The 16,298-nt window shown below is 31.5% G+C and overlaps 7 protein-coding genes across 8 annotated transcripts; 2 read left to right on the top strand and 5 right to left on the bottom strand.

The window, feature by feature from the left end:
• Window positions 1-1,238: 1,238 nt before the first annotated feature.
• LOC134836474 (zinc metalloproteinase nas-8-like) lies at window positions 1,239-2,179 on the bottom strand. Its single transcript, XM_063851678.1, has 4 exons — window positions 2,175-2,179; window positions 1,904-2,064; window positions 1,737-1,843; window positions 1,239-1,682 (listed from the first exon to the last, which is right to left on the bottom strand). The coding sequence occupies exons 1-4, from the start codon at window positions 2,177-2,179 to the stop codon at window positions 1,239-1,241; spliced, it is 717 nt and encodes a 238-aa protein (XP_063707748.1).
• Window positions 2,180-2,573: 394 nt separating this feature from the next.
• Window positions 2,574-3,394, top strand: LOC134836473 (uncharacterized). The gene is made up of 2 exons (XM_063851676.1): window positions 2,574-2,956; window positions 3,013-3,394. Exons 1-2 carry the CDS (start codon window positions 2,574-2,576, stop codon window positions 3,392-3,394), a joined length of 765 nt encoding a protein of 254 aa, XP_063707746.1.
• Window positions 3,395-3,424: 30 nt separating this feature from the next.
• LOC134836467 (blastula protease 10-like) lies at window positions 3,425-4,417 on the bottom strand. The gene is made up of 4 exons (XM_063851670.1): window positions 4,391-4,417; window positions 4,103-4,331; window positions 3,930-4,045; window positions 3,425-3,873 (listed from the first exon to the last, which is right to left on the bottom strand). Exons 1-4 carry the CDS (start codon window positions 4,391-4,393, stop codon window positions 3,448-3,450), a joined length of 774 nt encoding a protein of 257 aa, XP_063707740.1. The 5' UTR covers window positions 4,394-4,417; the 3' UTR covers window positions 3,425-3,447.
• A 1,692-nt stretch (window positions 4,418-6,109) lies between these two features.
• On the bottom strand, window positions 6,110-9,689 carry LOC134836478 (uncharacterized). Its single transcript, XM_063851683.1, has 4 exons — window positions 8,073-9,689; window positions 7,849-8,006; window positions 7,572-7,774; window positions 6,110-6,748 (listed from the first exon to the last, which is right to left on the bottom strand). The coding sequence occupies exons 1-4, from the start codon at window positions 9,632-9,634 to the stop codon at window positions 6,197-6,199; spliced, it is 2,475 nt and encodes an 824-aa protein (XP_063707753.1). The 5' UTR covers window positions 9,635-9,689; the 3' UTR covers window positions 6,110-6,196.
• Window positions 9,690-10,033: 344 nt separating this feature from the next.
• On the bottom strand, window positions 10,034-11,036 carry LOC134836466 (uncharacterized). Its single transcript, XM_063851669.1, has 4 exons — window positions 10,756-11,036; window positions 10,441-10,693; window positions 10,217-10,373; window positions 10,034-10,056 (listed from the first exon to the last, which is right to left on the bottom strand). The coding sequence occupies exons 1-4, from the start codon at window positions 11,034-11,036 to the stop codon at window positions 10,034-10,036; spliced, it is 714 nt and encodes a 237-aa protein (XP_063707739.1).
• A 2,001-nt stretch (window positions 11,037-13,037) lies between these two features.
• LOC134836476 (galectin-9-like) lies at window positions 13,038-15,089 on the top strand. 2 transcript variants are annotated; one of them, XM_063851680.1, is made up of 8 exons: window positions 13,038-13,213; window positions 13,271-13,356; window positions 13,511-13,935; window positions 13,989-14,099; window positions 14,153-14,196; window positions 14,419-14,553; window positions 14,618-14,794; window positions 14,894-15,089. In XM_063851680.1, exons 1-8 carry the CDS (start codon window positions 13,187-13,189, stop codon window positions 15,023-15,025), a joined length of 1,137 nt encoding a protein of 378 aa, XP_063707750.1. In that variant the 5' UTR covers window positions 13,038-13,186; the 3' UTR covers window positions 15,026-15,089. The 2 variants fall into 2 exon arrangements, with proteins under 2 accessions (XP_063707750.1, XP_063707751.1); XM_063851681.1 differs by lacking the exon at window positions 14,419-14,553.
• On the bottom strand, window positions 15,009-16,231 carry LOC134836477 (beta-1,4-galactosyltransferase 7-like). The gene is made up of 2 exons (XM_063851682.1): window positions 16,049-16,231; window positions 15,009-15,986 (listed from the first exon to the last, which is right to left on the bottom strand). The coding sequence occupies exons 1-2, from the start codon at window positions 16,164-16,166 to the stop codon at window positions 15,118-15,120; spliced, it is 987 nt and encodes a 328-aa protein (XP_063707752.1). The 5' UTR covers window positions 16,167-16,231; the 3' UTR covers window positions 15,009-15,117.
• Window positions 16,232-16,298: the final 67 nt, after the last annotated feature.

Below are 16,298 nucleotides of genomic sequence, written 5' to 3'. Positions count from 1 at the left end.
CTAATTCTGATGTGATTCTGAAAATATGATCTATTCTGAATTCTGTTGAAGTGAACTTTTCCTCCTTCTCCATTTCACGTTCGTGTGTGGTCGTAATACATTAGAAGAGATCAGTTTTAATTAAAAATGAATCAATGTAGGTACGATGAAAAAAATTTGACCCAGTTTATTGTTAACTTTTTTAGTATCAAAGAATACAAAATACAGGTATTATGCAAATTATAAGTGTTTGTGTCTTTTTTACTCAAATTGCAAAAAGAAACGTGTAACTGAACAAAAACAAGCAAATCTTAATTAATTGCCTTCGTCACATTTGTACAAGTGTTCTTATCAAAGCTGTAAATATTTAATTTTTTGCTATATCAAAGATTGCATTGGCTGATTTTTTTTTTCAATTATTCTTTAAGTTTTATATAAATCTTAACAAACAGAATTTGTGTAATGCCTTAGGCCGCTCTAATTTTTTTTTGAACTTTTTGTATCATGCCCATTTCAAAAGTCGAAAATCCAATGGGGCAAAATAAAAAAAAAGTTGAAAATATTATCAAAATTGACCGTTTTTTGGTCTTTTTTCATATATTTTTAAGCAATTTCCCAAAATTTTTAATTTTTTTTTTAATTTTTAAGAATTTTTGTATTAAAAATCGTATTTTAACATGAATTTTCTTCTTTAAAATTTTTTTCAAAAAAATTATTTTTCAAAATTTTTTGACAGTTATTTTTACGAAATTTTTTTATTTAAATTTTTAACTTAAAATACTCTGCGATAAATTTTAAATTATCAAATCTCAATGTAGATACCATAAAATCAACTTAAATATTTATTAAGGACCAAAAATTGTTAAAATTTTATCATTTTGTATGAAAAAGTATTTCAAATTTTATTTTTTTTTTTATTATGCCCCCCCCCCATTTTGAAAAAAAGTTTTTGGGACAAAAAGTTCGAAATAAATTTGGAGCGGCCATTTTGAACAAATTAAAAAATTTTTATCTGAATTTTAATTTTTTTTTTCATAATTTTCGATTTTTCTGAAATTTTATAGTGACATATCGTTTAAGTAGGATTTTTAATTAAAAATAACAAGCCAAAATTATTTAATCTAAATTTTAACAATTAGATAAAGATTAAAACTTTCTTATCAATCTTTAAGAAAAACCCAGATTTGTAAGAAAAATATTTCAGATAAGAAAGATTTCACCATCTTATCAGCTTTAATTGAATCAAACGCAAAAATTTCTTACAATGAGCATTCGTACATGCGATTAAGACGTTCGATATCACGACGACTCATTCCCGCATTTTGCCCAATGATATCTTGATATGCAGGATCTTTCGTAATGATCGTTGGTTTCTCCCAATCAATGGCATTAGAGATTTTTGGATAATGCATCACACTGCGGTAATCATATGGAATGTCGAAATGCGAGACAATTGTATGGTTGAACATCTCAAATTGTGTATGAGATCCTTCGCTAATGTTGTCCCATTGAATATCGATGTAATAGTCACGATCCCAACTACTTTGCATGTGATAAAAACCCAAAGTATGAAGCATTTCGTGATGAATGACACTCGTTAACATACAACCATCTCCAATAACGCCATTCCATCCAGGAGCGATATTCAATTGATTTCTTCCGGGCGATCTACCAACATATGCAAAACATCCCAAATCTTCATTCTAAAATATGAGTTATATGAAAAATGAGAATTATTTAAATTTTGAATTTCTTACTGTGATATCAATATAATCCTCTTCATATGTTCGAGGTACGAATTTTAAGCAACTCAACATTTCAAGATGATCCAAAGCTTTACGAATGTATTTTTGTTCTGCCCATGCTATTTGAAAAAAAAAATTAAAAAAATTTTTTTTCGTAATTTTTTCAATTTTTCACTTACTATGATGTTCCATTACATAAGGAATAACCTTTGGCCAGCGTTTGATAACATTTACCAATCCATTTCGACTGTTGATGCTCATCGCTTGTGCTTCAGATAATACCATATCGCCTTGATATTGACCGCTGTAAACCCATGGAAGTTCATTTTCTCCCAAATTTCTGAGTTTATGCACTAAAAATTAAAATTTAAAATCAACAAAATCACAAATTTTGTTGAAAAAATTTTACTTACGATTTTCAGGGGAAATCTGTTGAACTCCCGGTTTTACTCCATGCGGGAGTGAATGTGCTGAAGCAACAGCAATAATGATACTTATTACAACAAAACTTTTCTAAAAAAAAAATAATAATTTTTGAATAGTAAAAAAAAAAATAAATATCAACTTATACCATTTTTAACTTTGAAAGTCTGAAATGAACTAAAAAAATTTTTTTTAAATATTAATAATAATCAATATTTATCAAATTTTTTGATAGCTTTTGATAAGATTTCTTCGAAAATCCGTTTGATTGTTCAAAAGGTCATGTTATGTGCCAAATTCAAATTGCTTAACGTTACATGACGACGAATCAACAAGTGATTAAAGTTATCGATTTAACAATTTCAGTTTTTTCTTCAACAGTTCTTTGAGAATTTTTATTTTAAAAGTTTATTCGAAGCAGCAAAGATGAGTAAACTCGACGATATTTTCGGAAAAAAGAAGGAAGCTGTTCCCGTTCTTGACTTGAGCAAGTCAACAGCGACAAATAAAGAAGAATTTAAACGTCTCATGGAAAAAGTTCCTGATTACAAGATGCGAGCAATCAAAGTTCGAACGGAAGATATCAAAATTAAAGACAAGGATTGGTCTTTCAAGACACCGAAAAAAGAAAATCGACAGTTAATTAAAAATAATGGACTTGTAGATCCTGCTTCATACAGTTATATGGATCCCGTACCGCAGGAAATGGCATCAATTGTGTTGATGGAGCTCTGCACGATTCAAATTGATTGGAGAATGTTGACAACAGCGAGACCTAAAACGAAAACAGAGGAAGAATATTTCAGCAAGTGAGTCTTTTTATATAAAAATATTGAAAAATTAAAAAAAAATCCTTTTTTTATAGATTGGTAGAATTGGGAAAGTTACAAATCAAAACTGAAATACGAGAAAAACGTGAATTAATTCAAAATCCGTTCAGCAAGAAGGTAAAAAATCGTTCGGGAATCGTTGAAACACGAATTATCACGTGCACAGATTGTCTCGAAGAGTTTTGTAATGGAAATTATTGCAACGATTTCAACTATGACATGTATTTGAGAGTTCCTGTGAAGCAGCCTGTGAACAAAGATGCTCAAATGTCAGAACGAGAGCAAAAACGGTTAATGCGTGCGGGAATGGCGAAACCGACAACAAGTAAAAAAGGGAAAAAAGGCAAAGAAGGAAAACCTTCAAAGAAAAAGAAGAAACGAACAAAGAGTAAAAGTCCATCTCGAAGATCTGATTAAATTTTTATGTGTTTTTTTTTATTTTTTGTAAAAAAAAATATCGAGAATAAAGTTTACATTGGGCATTTGTACATCCGATTGATTTTCTCAATATCACGTCGACTGAGAGAAATACGTTGACCAATAACGGCATTTGGATCTTTAGGTACTAACGTTGGTTCACCATTTTTGCTGAAACCCATGTTACTGTAATGCATCACAGAATTGTAATCGTATTCAATTTTAAAGTCGGAAACCTTTTCGGTGTCATATTTGTTGAAATTATGTTCTTTTCCGTCTTCGATGTTTTCGTACTTTACTTCGACATAGTCGTCTCTGTTATGCGTACTTTGCATATGATAAAAGCCCAAAGCATGAATGAACTCGTGCATGATGGTTGCAAGACGGAAACATCCCTTTTCGATCTCGTTTGTTGCTAAATTCAACGTTTGACGCCCTCCCATTCGACCTACTTTAGATGAACATCCGCTTCCAGTGTTCTAAAAAAAACGTTTAAAATCAAAAATTTGAAAAAGTTAAAAATTTTTCGACTTACGACAACATCAACATAATCCGTAAGCCCTGTTGCGTTTTCATGCCCGATGAATTTCAAACAAGACACCAATTGTAACGTATCGAGTCCTTTTCTGATGTAATCTTTCTGTTCTTGAGCTAAAATTTTTAAAATTATTATTAAAAAATCTTAAAAAAAATTTTAAAAAATCTTACAATAATTAGCTGAAATGACGTAATCGACAGTGTTATTCTTCCAACGAGATGCTTCTTTAAGAAGCCCATTTCGCATATTAACTCCTTTCAATTGTTCTGGCGTTAAATCCATATCTCCTTCAAATTTTCCCGCTAATTCTTCAGCATTGTCGTAAAATGGTTTTTTAGGAGATGGAAAAGCTGCTGAAAGAGCGATCAAGGCACTCAAAAATATGGCGAGCGTTGAATTCTATTGAAGAAAAATTCCGTTAAAAACATTTGTAATCAATTTTTTTGCTAATGACTTACCATCTTTATTCACGATTGATTATCTACTATTAATGAATGGCAAATTTGCGAGTATTTATATTGTCTTAATTCGATTTTGATTTGACGTGAATGAGATTGATAACATGATATCGATAAGAAATAGCTATCAAATAGGATTAAAATTGCGTGAGATAAGATATACATTGATACGATATACATTGAAGAATAAGTTAATTGACTTTTGAAGTGAACTATTTCGTAAAATTGTGACGAAGAAAGTGCAATTTCTAGATTAAATTACTATTTACGTCGAGGGGGATATCCCATTTTAAAACTTTAGATAGTAACACTGCATCATAGTTTTTGATATTTTTTTTTTTCTTGAATTTTCATATGAAGTTTTCATTTTCAAAAATACTTTTCATATACATTATTAAATTTTTTTTTCAAAATTTTTTGACAGTTATTTTTTATGAAATTTTTTTTTCTTTAATTTTTATTATGGAATATTCTGAAATCAATTTTTAAGAAATTTCAAACGGGTAAAAAGTCAAATTTTCAAATTGCTTCATTTTTTTCAATATTATTTAACGCTTTTTTTGTCATACAAAACTTTTTTTTTTATTTTGCCCCCGCCCCTTTTAACAGAAAAATATCAAAATACAAAAAATCCTAAACAAACAATTTGGCAACAAAAGTATCTGTTCATTTCGATACATTTTGTGTGTTTACAATTTATTTTGAAAATTTAATTCGCCAAAGAAATTAATTGTTTGTAATTTGTTTGATTCAACAACCGCTATGAAAAGCAAACAGATCAGAAAAATGCAAATTTAGTTTTTCTATTGATTTTCAAGTGTTTGCATCAAAAATATTAATCTTTAAGAAAATTTCAAAATGATACTCACATGGATTTTATTAACTTCTGTAACTTTACAACTAAAAAGTGTCGAAACTCATCGTTTGAAGTTTACGCCTCCAATATTGAATCCGGTAGGTATCTTTTTATAAAAACATTTTAAAAAATTTTAATTTTTGACTTTTTAGGAATTACCATTTGAAGCAAATTTCTTTGAACATTTCAAACCAGGTTTAGCCTTTATTTTTCAAGGTGTCATTTTTCATGGAATGTAAATCAAAAAATTTTTAAAATTTAAGCTCTAATTAAATTTACTTTACTTTTAGTGTCAAAATAAACTTTCGAACGGATTTGCATAACGTAGCTATCCAATTATCGATTCGTCCTGAGAAGAAGCTGATAACTTTGAACAGTTCTTTCAACAGGTTTGGATCGAAGAGTAAAATCATTAAAATCAATTCTCCAATAGAATTTGGCGAAAATTTTACTATTAGAGTTGAAACAGAAGAAAATCAGTTTAGAGTTTCTGTTGATGATAAAATGCGAACGTTTGAACATCGTCTTCCCATGGATCGGGTAACATACGTTGAAATAGTGAATACCGTTGGAGATGCAGAAATTCACAAAATCGATGTAGAAAATAATAATCCGGTAGATTTGTTGGAACAAAGAATGAACAAATTAGAAGAAATGTTGATTAAATTTCATGGGTTGTTGGAAAAAAATGAATAAATACAAAAAATGTGTAAGAGCGAGTTATTTTCAGACAAAATTATGCACATTTTTAGAGAAGATTGAGATCTAAAGTAAAATAAAAAAAAGTAATCATTTCAAATTATTTAATTTTTATTCATATAAATATTATTAATTACAATTAATAAAATTTTTCGTTCCTTTTTTTCGTAAATAAAACACAAACAACTAACATTGGAAAGCAATTACTTAAAATATTAAATAAATAAATAGCGAAAAGTAAAGCTTAAAAATTAAATTCCGTCTTTTTGCCCGACATGCACTCCTGCAAGTTCAACAGGCGTGTGTTCAGCGCCTACAGATGCTGTTTCTGCTCCCGGTTGTAATCCAATTGTCGCTCCAAGTTTCGCACTTGCTGCCCTAAATGTGTCACTAAGTTTGATTTGCACAACGTTGATACACATCGAAGTAAGAGCAAGTCCGAATATCAAGTAAATAATACTTGCCATCATGAACATCGGATGATCAGGCACCAAATCGCCAAATCCGATTGTGGACATGGAAATAAAAACGAAATAGAAAGAATCAAAGAAACTCCAACTTTCCCATGACTTGTACACAGCAGCTCCAAACAACATGTAAATGATCAAAATAGAGAGCGCCAAACTGATGGGAAGATTAAATTCGTCGTCAATTTCGATATCGGGCAATGTCGGCGAATCACAAGATGGAGGATGAGATTCTGTGCTTGTTGGCGTTTGAGTTTGCATAACACCCAATGTCGTAACCATTTGACTTGGACGACGAGCCATATCGTACATTACGTTTATGCCACGCATTACGCCCTGAAAATATTTTTTTTTTAAATTTCTGACTTCAAAAAATTTTCAAAAAAAAATTACAAATAAACAAAAATAATTTTAGTTTGAAATTTGTCTAATTTTATAAAAAAAAATAGTTCTCAATTATGAAATTTTTATACAACAATTTTTTTTTTAATTGAAATTTTTTTAGGCCGCTCCAAATGAAAATCAAAAATAAAGTCCGATGCCCCATTTTAAAAGTCAAAAATCCAATGGGGCAAAATAAAAAAAAAAGTTAAAAATTTCATCAAAATTGATCGTTTTTTGTTGTATTTTCATGATTTTTCAAGACATTTTCAAAAAAATTTATAAAAAATTTTCAATTATTTTAATTTTTGTTTTGAAAATCATATTTTAACTTGAATTTTCTTCTCTAAAAAAATTTTTCATAAAATTACTGAATTTTTTTTCAAATTTTTTTGACAGTTATTTTTTATGAAATTTTAATTTTTCAATTTTTAACTTAAAATGATCTTAAATCAATTTTTAATTTGAAAGTTTCAAAGAAAATTATTAAAAAAACAACAAAAATGTTGATCAACGATCAAAAATTGCTAAAATTTTGTCATTTTGTATGAAAATAAGTATTTCAAAAATTTTTTTTTATTTTGCCCCCCCCATTTTATTTTCAAAAATTTTGGACTTTATTTTTGATTTTCATTTGGAGCGGCCTTGTCTAATTTTATAAAAAAAAATAATTCTCAAGTATGAAATTTTTATACAACAAAAGGACAATTTTTTTTTAATTGAAATTTTTTTAATTGTATTTTTTTTGCACATTCGTAATTGAATGAGAGAAACTTACTTGAACTTGCGATTGTTTTCTGACTTTTTTACATGTTCCTGTGTAATAAAGACGTCGAACGTATGCCCACAGGAATTTTATAATGCGAGTCAACAACTTTCCAAAATCAGCTAAGATGATCAAGAACAATGGAACACCGATGATAGAGTAAACGATTGTTAGTGCTTTTCCTGCTGTGGTTTTAGGAACAATATGTCCATAGCCTGAAACGAAAAAAAAAAAATTAAACTTTTGTGTAAACAAACAAATTTTTAAAATTTTTGTTAGTTTAAGGTACCAATAGTTGTAACAACAGTGAGACAAAATAATGCACTATTAATGAACGACCAAACCGTAATTCCCGAATACGATTTGACACCCGCGTCGTATGCGATTTGCAATTCTTCTTCAAATTGCTTGAGTGTTGTTCGTGCTTTTGTTTTCCAATCGTCTTCTCTGTTTCGTTTTTGAGAAAAAATATAATTAGAAACGAATTTTGAGTCAAGAAAAATTCAATCAAACCTCAAATTTTGACTGAATTTCCACAGATCATCGATAAATGTTCGTCGTATACGTTTTGTGCCGCATTTGTACATATTTTCCCAATTTCCTTCGAGATGTCGAAAAATTAAGCCTCCTGTGCCGCATAATATCAACATTGCGATCCACATACACAAACATCTCTTAAACGACGTTCGGATTTCTAATACTTCTTTAGGATGTGCCGCTTTCAATTGTTTCCAAACAATTTTAGATTCGTAATAAAACGGATATAAATATGATCTCAAACCCGTTTTTGGCAAATTTGGTTTGTGAGCATAAGCATCTACAAATATCGGTACAAGTAATTTCTTTGTTTCATCATCATTCCGGATTTCAACTTCTTTCGCAACTCCATTTGTGCCATTTGCCTGTTTATCTGTGTCATTTTTCACATTTCGTCGTCTCACTTGAAGCGCTTTTCCCAAATCTTGAATGGAGTTTTTGTTAATGTCGAAATATTCGTCGACCGAATCAATCGTTATATCGGGAGTTTTTGAAACAGCAACAGGCGTTCGAGATCTCGATGACTTTCTTCGAGGCGATTTTGATGCCAAACGAGTTTTTAATCGTCTTTGTTCATAATCTGATTCGTCGGAAGCATCTACAGTTGATGAAACATAGTCCTTGTGTTTCTTCATTGACGATTTTGAACGACGTTCTCTCGATTTGGATTTTGATTTTCGTGGCATTGGACTGTCAGGACGAACGCCCAAATCTTTTTCGTGTAATGCGAATGGCGTTAGTCCTTTTGATGGTTCTTTTGCTGCAATTTCTTCGCGATATTTTTCGAATCTCGCAAGTCTCATGCGATCGAGTTCGCGTTTCTGTTGAATAAATCTCAGTTTTTCAAGTTCAAACTTTTTGCGATCCTCTTCGAACTTTTTCATGTTCATTTCGAGTTGCAAACCACGCGGATCTGTTGTCGAAAATTGAGGTTGATACGCCGGCGCAGGAATCGTTAAACGAGCAACTAATGCGGCGTCACTTTCACTCGAATCTTCTTTGTGACGCGGAAGAGACATGCTTCGTTTGCTAATTGGTACGTCGCTTGTGTATGTGATAACTGCCGTTGTGCTTGTTTGTGTTTCACTTTCTTTGCGAGGAGTTGATTGACTTCGATGAGCTTTTGCAGCATTTTTTGCTTTGTTTCGTCGACTCAGAATTTTGCTCATATGTCCTCCAGCTTCAACTTCAGGGAATTTTTTCGCTTCTTTGACGTCATTTTCGGGCTTTTCCTCATTGTTGTTGACGGGAAAAGCCGGAGACATTTCCTTGAAGGGAGACGATGGCGCAGTTACAGCAACAGGAGAAGTTGGCACACTTACAGAAGGCGATCTACCAACGCCGTTATTGTTGGCAAAGAAGAAATCCGCACTACTACAACTGTCGTCGTCCGTATTTCGTTGGGAGCTTTGCACGCGAGACGACGGATCAGGCGTTTGATCACGCTTCGTTACGCTTCTGTTTGACGGAGTACGTCGATAACGACGAACACTTGATGTCGCGGGAGTACCAAAGTTTTTTTGACTCATACTATCCATCACAGTTCTATTTATATTTTCTATATTTTTTACATCCATCTTTTTTTTCGCTTTCAATTCTTTTCACAACCAAATATTTTGTGTTCGATTTCTTTTTTGTTCGGATTTTTCTTTTATTACGAGACAATTTTCACTTATTTGCATCTATCTAATAGTTACGTTTTTTCCGTTTGGGCAATAAATTACACACTTCGAGAAGAATAATTTTTGTCCTCTAAAGAAAAAATATTGATCGTCATGCCAAAAGTGAAAATTAATTTTTTTCTTCTTTAATTCTAACGAATTAAAGTGACGAAAACTTAAAGCGAAACGTTCGGCGAGAGACTGAAATTATTGTGGAAATATGAAAATAGCTCAGCAACGAAACATCTGTGAGAGGGAAACACTTGTTGAGACGTGTTACCGCAAAGAGAGTAATTGAGCTATTTTTAATACATACAATCAAGTAGAATGGGTCGAAAATGTCTCAAATATGTGAAATGAGTCAGCTGCTGCTGATATATCGACCGTTTTTCGATTATTTTCGTAAATTTCTTCAATCAATTTGCAAGACGACGCATTGTCTACATCTAAATTTCTTACCTATTGTGGTGTAAACAGTACCACAGAAGAACATTGCATTCCAAAAAGACCATTTAGCTTTATCCTGATCGTAATTTCCTTCTTGTAAATGAGCTATCAATGCTCTTTCGTACGTCAAAATTCTGTTTTCGATATCTCCTTTCCATTTTGGGACATCCTGTGATGTAAAATAAAGTAAAAAAAAAAATTATTTAAAAATTTCTTCAAAAAAATAACAAACTTACGAATTTTAACAACTGAAGAGAATCAGGATGCGTTGTATAGTTCAAAATTTCATCAAGTAAAAGAGATCTGTTGTTTTTAATATCAGTTCGCGCTTGTTCTTCTGCTCCTCCTTCAATTGCTTTAAAAATTGCAGCACCTGCCAAACTATACAGTAACACAACGATTGTGAGAAAGATATGTGTGAATGTACTTTTTGACCATTGCGATACTTTATTGTACATCCAAAAGGCATATTTTTCTCCGAAACCCAAACTAAAAAAAAAATTCAACATAACACATACAAAAAAAAATCATGAAATTTTTGAGTTTCTTACCCAGATTTGGCAGTATTCATTGTAAAATCTTTAAAACCCGCAAATTGCTTGAACATATATTGACCCGCTTTTTGAGGATACATGTAAGCATCGTATTGAAATCCATTAGGACCAACAGAAGCTGTTCCCGGATATCCTGACAATCCTGTCATCGGAGCAGGTTGAATATATGGCGAAGGTTCTGTCGCTCTATACGGATTATCAGGTATATTGAGCGTGATTTTCGGTCGAGTTCTTGCTGGGCGAACGACATTTTCTGACGTTGTTGGTATTGGATTCATGTTTATTTAATTTTTTTTTTTAAATTTCACTTCCTAATTGATGTCAAATTGCCAAATTACTTTTTCAAAACATCTAGTTTGAACACGTTGCGTTCCGCGAATGTCTCTTTTTCCGATAAGCTTCAAAAAATTTTATGAGTTGTCTTCCAAAAATACTCGATTGCGTCTTTATTGTCACTGAGTCTGGCTTTTGTGTTTTCTACTTAATTTATATGACACAAACTTATCACGAAAAAAAAAAACAAAAAAGAACGAATTTTCTTTCTTTTTTTCACGTTTAAATTTCTCACACAGAACTTCACTTTTCTCGTCGTCAACGTCTCTCTTGTACCTTTTCTTTATAATATAATCTTATCTATTATTAGTACGTTTGTTAATGTTCTTATTAAAAATAGAAAAAAATATTGTCTCGTTTATTTTTCTTCTCTAACATTTTTCAGTTGTATTTATTTATCCAGGCAAACGTTGTAAATTTTTTTCAAACTTTTTTTTTTACAATTCTCAGTTGAATGGCATATCAATCGTCACGTTATGTCACTCACTCATATTTTAAACATTAACCTGATATAAATTTTATCAATTAAATAATAATAATTGGCTGTGTGTGTGTGGTAAATTATGCAAATTTTTAAGAATTATTAGCCACAAGTGTTTTTTTTTTATTGTCAAGCAATAAAATCGAAAGTAAAATTTATTTATGAGTTGTTCCGATTTTAAATATTTTTATTTTTGTTCATTTATTGTCTTTATTTTTGAGTAGTTTAGAATTTTGTAGAATATTTTAAATAAGTGATTTTTCCACGTTTGTTATTATTTTGTTTCAAAGGCAAAATTTTATAAATAATATCGACAGCACGAAAAAGTAAAAATGTGTGTGAATGCGACATTCACTGACGACGAACTGAATGCTCAAATGCTCTGTCGGTCTCAGTAAATAAAGAAGATGATTTCAAATTTTATAAATATTTGTTGACTCCGCGTAGGTAAATTCTCACTATTATTTTTTTTTTCTAAGTCACTCTTCTGATGTCATTTCGTCATATTTTGAAGAGTTTTTCATAGAGTAAAACTCAATTTTAAATGATAAGAATTTTTTTTTCATTTTTCTGTGAATTACATAATTTTGCCTTTGATTAGTTCAAAATCCTGTTTTCGTAAAAATAAAAAATTCGTTTTATAAATTTGGAAAAAATTTTTTTTTTCTTCGTCAAACGCCTTCCCATGAAACTTGTCCTGAACAAGTTTTTTAATAAAAAAAAAAAAAAAAAAAAATTTTTTTTTTTAAAATTTGGAAAAAAAAAATTTTTTCTTCGTCAAACGCCTTCCCATGAAACTTGTCCTGAACAAGTTTTTTAATCAAAAAAAAAAACTTATGAAACTTTCCTGAAAAGTTTTTTAAAAAAAAAAAAAATGAACAATGTTTTTCATAAAAAAAAAAAAAAAAAAAAAAAGTTTTAGACCTTCAGCATTAATTTAAGCCTACATTTGCTTAATTTTGACATCTGGAACGAAAGTTACAACTGTCGAGTGAAATTTTTTTAGTTTATAAGTCAAATAACGAAATGTTGCGAAAAAATGAAACACAAAAATTTTTAATGAGTAATTAATTTCTTAAGTTTAAAAATTTTATCTTTTTTTTTTAAATTGTTTTGAAAAAAATTAATATATTAAAAATACTTTTAAAAAGCGCAAAGCAAAAGAAAATTGTCATTCAACGAAAAATAAAGCATGTGTTATTTTCACTGTGTTAAAAACCGAACAGTGAAACCTCCATTCTGTTCTTTTGTATCTACTGTCGGCTAAAACGACCTTCCCAATCATCCGTATACGCAACTCTTTGACTGTATTGCCTCATTACTAAATATTACCTATTTACGTTTACAAACAAAAGTGCATACACTCGAAAATTGTTTAATTGTAAATAAATACTACTTCGTCGGCGATCACAACTACAAATCCAAAACAAAGTGAATCATTATTTTTACAGGCAGTAGTATTCAAACACTCTCACGGCGCGTACTTATTGTTATTATTTATCTTTTTCGTGATTAGTTATCAGTATTTCTGTCCAAATAATAAATGTTTGATAAATGAACGAGTCGTTAGTATAAAATTAGTTTTGAAAGACAATAAACGAGAAAAATATTCAAATGGCTACTATTCCAATTCACAATCCAGTGAGTTTTTTTTTCTCAAAAAATATGTAAATTTTAATAATTTTCACATTTTTTCAGCAACTTCCATTTCTCGGAAGCATTCCGGGAGGCATGAGACCTGGATTGATGCTTCGATTTCGAGGAGTTGTCCATCAAGAAGGCAGGTGTGTATTTTTTCGTAATTTTGCGTGCAATTCATATCATTTAGCGATGTGACGTCATTAAATTTTATTCGCATGGTGAATCACAGCGAATCGAAAGTCGAATTATTTCACAAGACAAGAAAATGAATAAATAACCAGTCGTTTCCTTTTACAGATTACAAATTAACATTCAATGCGGAGCAGCAACTGAACCAAGAGATGATGTTGCACTTCATTTGTCGATTCGTCCTCGGGAAAATTGCATTGTAAGAAATAACTATACGAATCGTGTTTGGGGAACGGAAGAACGTTACGGACATTCTCCAATTTATTTCGGGCAACCTTTCGACTTGCTCGTTTTAGCTGAACATTCGCAGTATAAAATTGCCGTTAATGGAGCACATTTTGCAACTTTTACGCATCGTCTTCCGTTGACACGAGCAACTTTCGTATCTCTCGCGGGCGAAGGAACAATTCACATGATTGGCGTCGAGAATGATACAACAGGAGCATCAAATCCGGGACCTACTGCTCCTCCAATGGGAAATTTGCCTGTTTATCCGCCTCCCGGAGCACAAGTTTGTCCAATGCCATATCCGCGTGAGTGAAAATTTTTAAGTGAAAATTTTGATTTTTTTTTAATGATTTTTTAGCTTATCCTTCGCATGGACCTCCTCATGGCGGAGTTCCTGTATTTCCCGGCATGCCAGGAGCTCCTGCTCCTCCGCCTTATACGCCATATCCAACAGGAGGATATCCGGGAAGTAAGTTTTTCGTTTATTTTCATAAAATTTGAAGATAATTTATTTTTTTTCAGTGTCAGGACAAACAACTTCTTATCCAACAGCATCTACTGATCCGGTATTTTTCAAAAAAGAATTTCTCCCTTAACTTGCTTGCATGCATTTCCTTTATAACAAAATATTAATCTTTCAATAAACTCTCTAACAATCCTATATAGCACACGAGTTCTGCACATTCCTTTTTGTCCTTTGACATTTTTTTTTTGGGTGAAATGGTTTTTTTGTTTCTTTTTTTTCTTGTCTAATTTGTGCTTTTTTCAATGTTTCATTATCATAAAAGTATCGAAATCCATCAAATCATCAATACGTTCCTCCGAAACAAAACAAAGGTATCATCGAAGACACCAAAGACTTCATTAACAACATAATTGGCAAAGCAACTAACTCAATCGTGCCATCTCAAAATCCTCACAAGGTATCATTTCCTATATATTTCAATTTTTATAGAATTCGAAAATATGATTTTTGTGAATTTTTAGTACAACAACAACCATAATGCATACAATCCAGGAGGATTTGCGCCTCAATCTCAACCATATTATCCCGGAAGTCAACCAATGTATCCACAAACAGGTCATGGAAACAATGGAGGAATATTAGGAGCTTTGGGAGGAGGAACAGCAGCTGCTATATTAACGGGAGTTGCAATGAAGGGGGTATTGAAATAATTTTTTGTGTAAAAATTTTAGCTTTAGATGTGCTTTGAAGGGAAAATTTTTGTCGAAATATTTTGAACAAATTTTTTTTTTCTACAGGGAAAGAAAAAAATGAAGAAAAATAAAGCCTTGAAATACGCAGCTGGCGCCGGAGCTCTTGGATTAGGAGGATATGCGATATCGAGAGCATTGAGAAGAAGTTCTTCGAGTTCATCAAGTTCTTCGGATTGATTTTTTGTTCACATTTTCTATCATAATATATTTGTTTTTTAAAAAAAAAATTAAAATTACACAAAAAAAAAATTCAAGATTGTCTATTCCATTTAGCTTTTTTGACTTGCTCGTGCTTTTCTTTTTGTTTTCGCTTCAGGCGGAGCGCCTTCACAATCGCACCATGGCGTTTTCTCTGTATCACAATACAATTTAATGTTCAACACTGTAACTGTAACGTCGTCTATTGAAACCATATTTCTACTGCTTATCTCGTATTTGAGTGTATCGAGGCCCGTTTCTCGATCGCGTTTACGAGTAACTTCACGTTGATTATAACACTTTGTTGTATCGCGTTTTCGATGCATTTTATCGTGAATGTGTTTAAAGGTATCCGTTTTTCCCGTGCCAACATTTTCAGGTCTCTTTACTGCAATGGAACTTTCCTTCAAACGCACAAAAAATTCATCGTCTTCCAATCCCCATCCCCAATAACGATTTGACATGCCATTAACTTTACGAAAATCCTCTCGGTTAACGAGCAAAATTCCTCCAACAAAGTTCGGATATCCATATTTCGGATGCAAATCGGGAGCAGCTACGTGAAAAACACTTCCTTCCTTCGGATAAGAGTAATTAAGTTTGTCATTGAGAGGCAACAAGTCGACGTCATGCATCGCAATATAATCAAAATCATGTTGAGTGTACAAAAATCCGGTGTTAATTAACGATGCACGATTAAATCGATAACGATCCGCTTGATTCAGCACGAAGATGTGATGAGGTATCTGTTGGCGTTTCAAAAAATCCGTCAAATGTGGCGCGAATTGCAGTAATTCATCGAAACGATCGCGAAATGGCACGAGAATGGCTAATTTTGGTTTATCGATGCTCCCCAAGTGTGCATTGTAAAATTTGTTTCGCTTGACATCCTCATGAATGGAATTGTGCGTATCCAAATAATTCTCGCAATTGCAAGATTCTACAAGGGAAGTTCATTTTATTAAAATTTTTGATGAAATAAGAAGAAAATGGAAAACTTACCGAGATTTGTGGGAAGAGCAGCAATCAACAAAGAAATAACAAACGAAATAATCACACAAAAACTAATAAACTTAACCAAAGGAGATCGTAAAAACATGATAGTTGTCCTTTGTCGCATCCAAATTCAATAATTAACTTTTTTCAGCTTCATTTTTGATTTTCTTCACGATTTTTCATGTTGTGAAAATCAATCACAAAACGAAATGTCAAAGTACGGTATTTTTTAATGTTGAAATTTAGAATTTGTTTT

This window comes from Culicoides brevitarsis, unplaced genomic scaffold (genome assembly GCF_036172545.1).
Source record: "Culicoides brevitarsis isolate CSIRO-B50_1 unplaced genomic scaffold, AGI_CSIRO_Cbre_v1 contig_34, whole genome shotgun sequence".
Taxonomy (NCBI): domain Eukaryota; kingdom Metazoa; phylum Arthropoda; class Insecta; order Diptera; family Ceratopogonidae; genus Culicoides; species Culicoides brevitarsis.
This window is presented reverse-complemented; position numbering and strand designations above follow the sequence as displayed.

Excerpts from the sequence above, each read along its gene's own strand:
- LOC134836467 (XM_063851670.1), bottom strand. Across the intron at positions 4,046-4,102 it reads CGTCATTTCAGCTAATTATT|CTCAAGAACAGAAAGATTAC; the intron begins GTAAGATTTTTT and ends TAAAAATTTTAG. Across the intron at positions 3,874-3,929 it reads CGGATTATGTTGATGTTGTC|AACACTGGAAGCGGATGTTC; the intron begins GTAAGTCGAAAA and ends CGTTTTTTTTAG.
- LOC134836478 (XM_063851683.1), bottom strand. The coding sequence starts at position 9,634 with ATGGATAGTATGAGTCAAAAAAACTTTGGTACTCCCGCGACATCAAGT. Across the intron at positions 8,007-8,072 it reads AAATTCAGTCAAAATTTGAG|AGAAGACGATTGGAAAACAA; the intron begins GTTTGATTGAAT and ends AAAACGAAACAG. Across the intron at positions 6,749-7,571 it reads GAAAACAATCGCAAGTTCAA|GGCGTAATGCGTGGCATAAA; the intron begins GTAAGTTTCTCT and ends AAATATTTTCAG.
- LOC134836473 (XM_063851676.1), top strand. The coding sequence starts at position 2,574 with ATGAGTAAACTCGACGATATTTTCGGAAAAAAGAAGGAAGCTGTTCCC. Across the intron at positions 2,957-3,012 it reads GAGGAAGAATATTTCAGCAA|ATTGGTAGAATTGGGAAAGT; the intron begins GTGAGTCTTTTT and ends CTTTTTTTATAG.
- LOC134836476 (XM_063851680.1), top strand. The coding sequence starts at position 13,187 with ATGGCTACTATTCCAATTCACAATCCA. Across the intron at positions 13,357-13,510 it reads GTTGTCCATCAAGAAGGCAG|ATTACAAATTAACATTCAAT; the intron begins GTGTGTATTTTT and ends TTCCTTTTACAG. Across the intron at positions 13,936-13,988 it reads TTGTCCAATGCCATATCCGC|CTTATCCTTCGCATGGACCT; the intron begins GTGAGTGAAAAT and ends ATGATTTTTTAG.
- LOC134836477 (XM_063851682.1), bottom strand. The coding sequence starts at position 16,166 with ATGCGACAAAGGACAACTATCATGTTTTTACGATCTCCTTTGGTTAAG. Across the intron at positions 15,987-16,048 it reads TGCTCTTCCCACAAATCTCG|AATCTTGCAATTGCGAGAAT; the intron begins GTAAGTTTTCCA and ends CTTCCCTTGTAG.
- LOC134836474 (XM_063851678.1), bottom strand. Across the intron at positions 1,844-1,903 it reads TTATGTAATGGAACATCATA|CATGGGCAGAACAAAAATAC; the intron begins GTAAGTGAAAAA and ends TTTTTCAAATAG. Across the intron at positions 1,683-1,736 it reads AGGATTATATTGATATCACA|AATGAAGATTTGGGATGTTT; the intron begins GTAAGAAATTCA and ends CTCATATTTTAG.
- LOC134836466 (XM_063851669.1), bottom strand. The coding sequence starts at position 11,036 with ATGAATCCAATACCAACAACGTCAGAAAATGTCGTTCGCCCAGCAAGA. Across the intron at positions 10,694-10,755 it reads ATGAATACTGCCAAATCTGG|TTTGGGTTTCGGAGAAAAAT; the intron begins GTAAGAAACTCA and ends TTTTTTTTTTAG. Across the intron at positions 10,374-10,440 it reads CTCTTCAGTTGTTAAAATTC|GATGTCCCAAAATGGAAAGG; the intron begins GTAAGTTTGTTA and ends TTTACATCACAG.